Source organism: Sinocyclocheilus rhinocerous, unplaced genomic scaffold, assembly GCF_001515625.1.
Source record: "Sinocyclocheilus rhinocerous isolate Xijiao unplaced genomic scaffold, SAMN03320098_v1.1 scaffold234, whole genome shotgun sequence".
Lineage (NCBI taxonomy): Eukaryota > Metazoa > Chordata > Actinopteri > Cypriniformes > Cyprinidae > Sinocyclocheilus > Sinocyclocheilus rhinocerous.
In genome coordinates, this window is record NW_015644337.1 from 237,262 (window position 1) to 240,618 (window position 3,357).

Consider the following 3,357-nt stretch of genomic DNA (forward strand, 5'->3'; position numbering starts at 1 on the left):
CAGACTTATAAGTGCATTACTGCCACCTATCTCTCAAATGGACCATTGACACTATCTACAATCTCAATTAGGAGTGTCAATGGTCCACTTGAGAGATAGTTGGCGGTAATGCACTTATAAGTCTGCGATCTGCCGTGTCACGCGCCGGCTGTCGAGGCGCTCAGGACAGTTCAGACATTGCAGTGAATCAGAGGTAAAAAACTATATAAATACTTTTCAGTTTCTTGCACAAACCGATCATTTCGTGTCTTTACACATCAATGTATCGTCACAAGCCGCAGGGTTTAATTTGGTTTTGATTGTGTATGTTTTTTTGACTCTCAAAGCCGTGATTCCCATTCACTTCCATTATAAGACTGACAGACTGCAACGGTTTGAGTTAAAAATCTTCGTTTGGTGTTCTACTGAAGAAACAAAGTCACCTACATCTTGGATGCCCTGGGGGTAAGCAGATAAACATCACATTTTCATTTTTGGGTGAACTATCCCTTTAAATGAGGGGAAAGATATGAGAATATCTAAAAACAAATGGGAGGAACTGAAATATTTTTAAGCATACAATGACTCCAAACATTACTTAAATATCTACATCACATTTAATATCTGAACATCATTGCATTACATAAAAATTGCAATCTGCAAACAAATGATATAAAATGCACTAAATCTCCTAATTATATTCATGTAGGTAATACTTGTTTTTATCTCTTTACATGTAAGTCTGAATGCATTATTTGTCAGCAGACTCCAGTAGTTCTGCGTCCAGCAATGCGGGTTCATCTAAACTCAAGTCTGCTCTGTTCTGGATCTGTGGAATGGAGAAGCAGAAAGGAGAGAAACCCAAGTCTCCTCCTCCAGAGGCTCAGACGTGTTCCCTCGAGGAAGAGCCCTGTATGAGACACCTGGTAAACGCCAACCTCATCATCTGTATATCAGTGGCTGTGTTTCTCTTCGCTTACTGGGCATAGTCACTTGTCCTTCATAATTTATTGTGACTGGTGTGAAAGAAAATCTCCATGCAGTATGTACTTAATAATAAATTAATATTATTTATAATATATCATCATAAATCAGTTTAGACTTTTTTTGCAACCAACACTTCACCAATTTGTCCTTGATGTTTCTGTAAATTAAACCGTATTTAAAAAAAACAACTGGTTTTGATTTCTGTAATTAAGCATTTTATTACATATATAATCGGAAAACAGTTGCGGTGTTGAGAAAAATGAATTTGTACAACATTTGTTCATCTGAGGCACTGGAGAACATGAAGAACGAGAATTCAGATGGAGGAAATGTGTGCACACAGACGTACAAAAGGGGGTGAAACAGAAAAAAAAAAAATCAAAATGTACAATTAAGAGCCAATTAAAGATAACATATCCACAGAAATAAAGACACACACTCACTCTTGAAAGGAATGAATGACTTTGGCGTTCTCGCTGACGGTTCCTGAGCTTAACTGATCCATTAACCCTTTCATTCACATTTATGTTGTCAGTGCTGTTTTTGCATTGCGTACAACATGAAATAAACCCCCTAAAGCTCTGACACAGGATCATACGCTTTAAAACAAAAAAAGCATCTTTGGTCATTTTGAGAATGAAGTATTTTATAATAGTACATGCAGGGTTTATTTTAATGGTCAACAGTGGATGAATAAATTGGTACTTGGTAGTACATACTCCACTAAAGTAAACCCTGTAAAACACAATTACAATTGTTAAAAACTACTAAACTAATACAAAAACGACTGTAATGTCATAACACTACATTGCAGTCAGTATTGCACCCCAGGAAAAATACTTAAAAATACAAATCATATGCATGTATTAAATCAATCGTATCTGTATAACCATTATTTTTCTGAAGCTTTTTTTTATCCAATTTTTGTATTAAAAGAGAAAAGAAATGGTTAAAATAAATTTGAAAAAAAAAAAAAACATTCACCATAACCAACAAAAACATGAAGCAAAGTGTCACACAAACTCAGTGATTTGGTACGTTTTTTCAAGGCACATATATAACACTTGTTACGCAAAACATCACAAAACTGAAAGACATTCATACTTGATTAAAACCCAAACTAGCTTTATGCTAAGAATGTATAGCATGTTAACGTGCGTACTGTTTTTTTTTTTTTTCCTGGTATGTAGTTACAATGTGCCAGCATTGTGAGGACAGAGAGAGTTTTCTCTAGGGGTCAAAGGTTAAAGTGAATGGCTATGTTCGGAATAGCATACTACCATACTATTTGTGCTGTATGTACTATTTTCTATATGCTTTGAATACCCAGGTGACCTGCTATAATTGCACACTGTGCTGGGTACCACATCCCAGAATGCAATGCATCGACTTGACCTTCCATCTCCACTGTGACGTTTTAAGCAACTGTGATGACTCATTTGATCATTCTCACAAAATACTTTTTTTTTTTTTTACTTAAATCTGAATGCTTAATACCTAAATTTATTCAAAAGGTAACTGAGGTCACGTTTAAAACGTTTTTCATTTTGCATGCTTTCACATCCTTAAAAACAATAGTAAGAATACACTATGCAGTAAGTATGCTACTATCCTATTACGAACATAGCTTTCCATTGGCTGTGTGAAGACTGGACTCCGCCCACCTCACAGGGCGGTGTTTTCTGATTGGTGTTCATCTTCTGAGAGCGTTTCTGTGGTTTCGTCCTCCTCAAGCTCTGGGACAAGATCCAGCCCTGGTCCCGTCAAAGATCTCTCCTCTACATCTCCATCTTCATCTGTGCAATCATAATGCACAGTTAGGATATTTCAAAGAAAACTATTTATCATATTTCCACCAAAATTAAACTTCCAAAAAAACTGACCTTCAAGATAAACAAGCAATATTTGACAAAACAAGAATGTATCATTTAACAAGATGCACTTGGATGATATCCAATATTAATATTATTTTATTTAAATGATTAAATAATGAAAATAATGTAGTGTAGTTGTGACACGTATAAACCAATAACAATACTAATATGATATTAATATCTAAACATGATAAAATGTGCACTACTGTTCAAAAGTTTGGGGTCAGTATGATTTTTAATGTTTTTGAATGAAGCCTCTTATGCTCGCCAAGGCTGCATTTATTTGATCAGAAATACAGTAAAAACAGTAATATTGTGAAAAATTACTATAATTTAAAATAACTGTTTTCTATTTGAATATATTTTAAAATGTAATTTATTCATGTGATATAAAGCTGAGTTACTCCATTACTCCAGTCTTCAGTGTCACATGATCCTTTAAAAATCAGTCTAATATGATTTGCTGCTCAAGAATCATTTATTATTATCAATGTTGAAAACAATTGTGCTGCTTAAT

The 3,357-nt window shown here is 34.5% G+C and overlaps 2 protein-coding genes across 5 annotated transcripts in view; one reads left to right on the forward strand and one right to left on the reverse strand.

Moving 5' to 3' along the window:
- The window catches only part of LOC107758102 (sodium/myo-inositol cotransporter 2), a 13,388-nt gene extending 12,387 nt beyond the window's left edge, over positions 1–1,001 (forward strand). Inside the window, exon 15 of the mRNA XM_016575757.1 lies at positions 745–1,001. Within this exon, the coding sequence (XP_016431243.1) occupies positions 745–968 (224 nt within the window). The 3' untranslated portion in view covers positions 969–1,001. The remainder of the gene's footprint in view (positions 1–744) is intronic.
- Positions 1,002–2,677: 1,676 nt separating this feature from the next.
- Positions 2,678–3,357, reverse strand: part of LOC107758115 (rho GTPase-activating protein 17-like) — a 46,296-nt gene continuing 45,616 nt past the window's right edge. For 2 of the 4 annotated variants that reach the window (XM_016575773.1, XM_016575776.1), the window contains one exon: positions 2,681–2,762. In XM_016575773.1, the coding sequence (XP_016431259.1) occupies position 2,762 (1 nt within the window). In that variant the 3' untranslated portion in view covers positions 2,681–2,761. Of the gene's footprint in view, positions 2,763–3,357 lie in introns of all 4 variants that reach the window. The other 2 variants (XM_016575775.1, XM_016575774.1) reach the window with 2 other exon arrangements.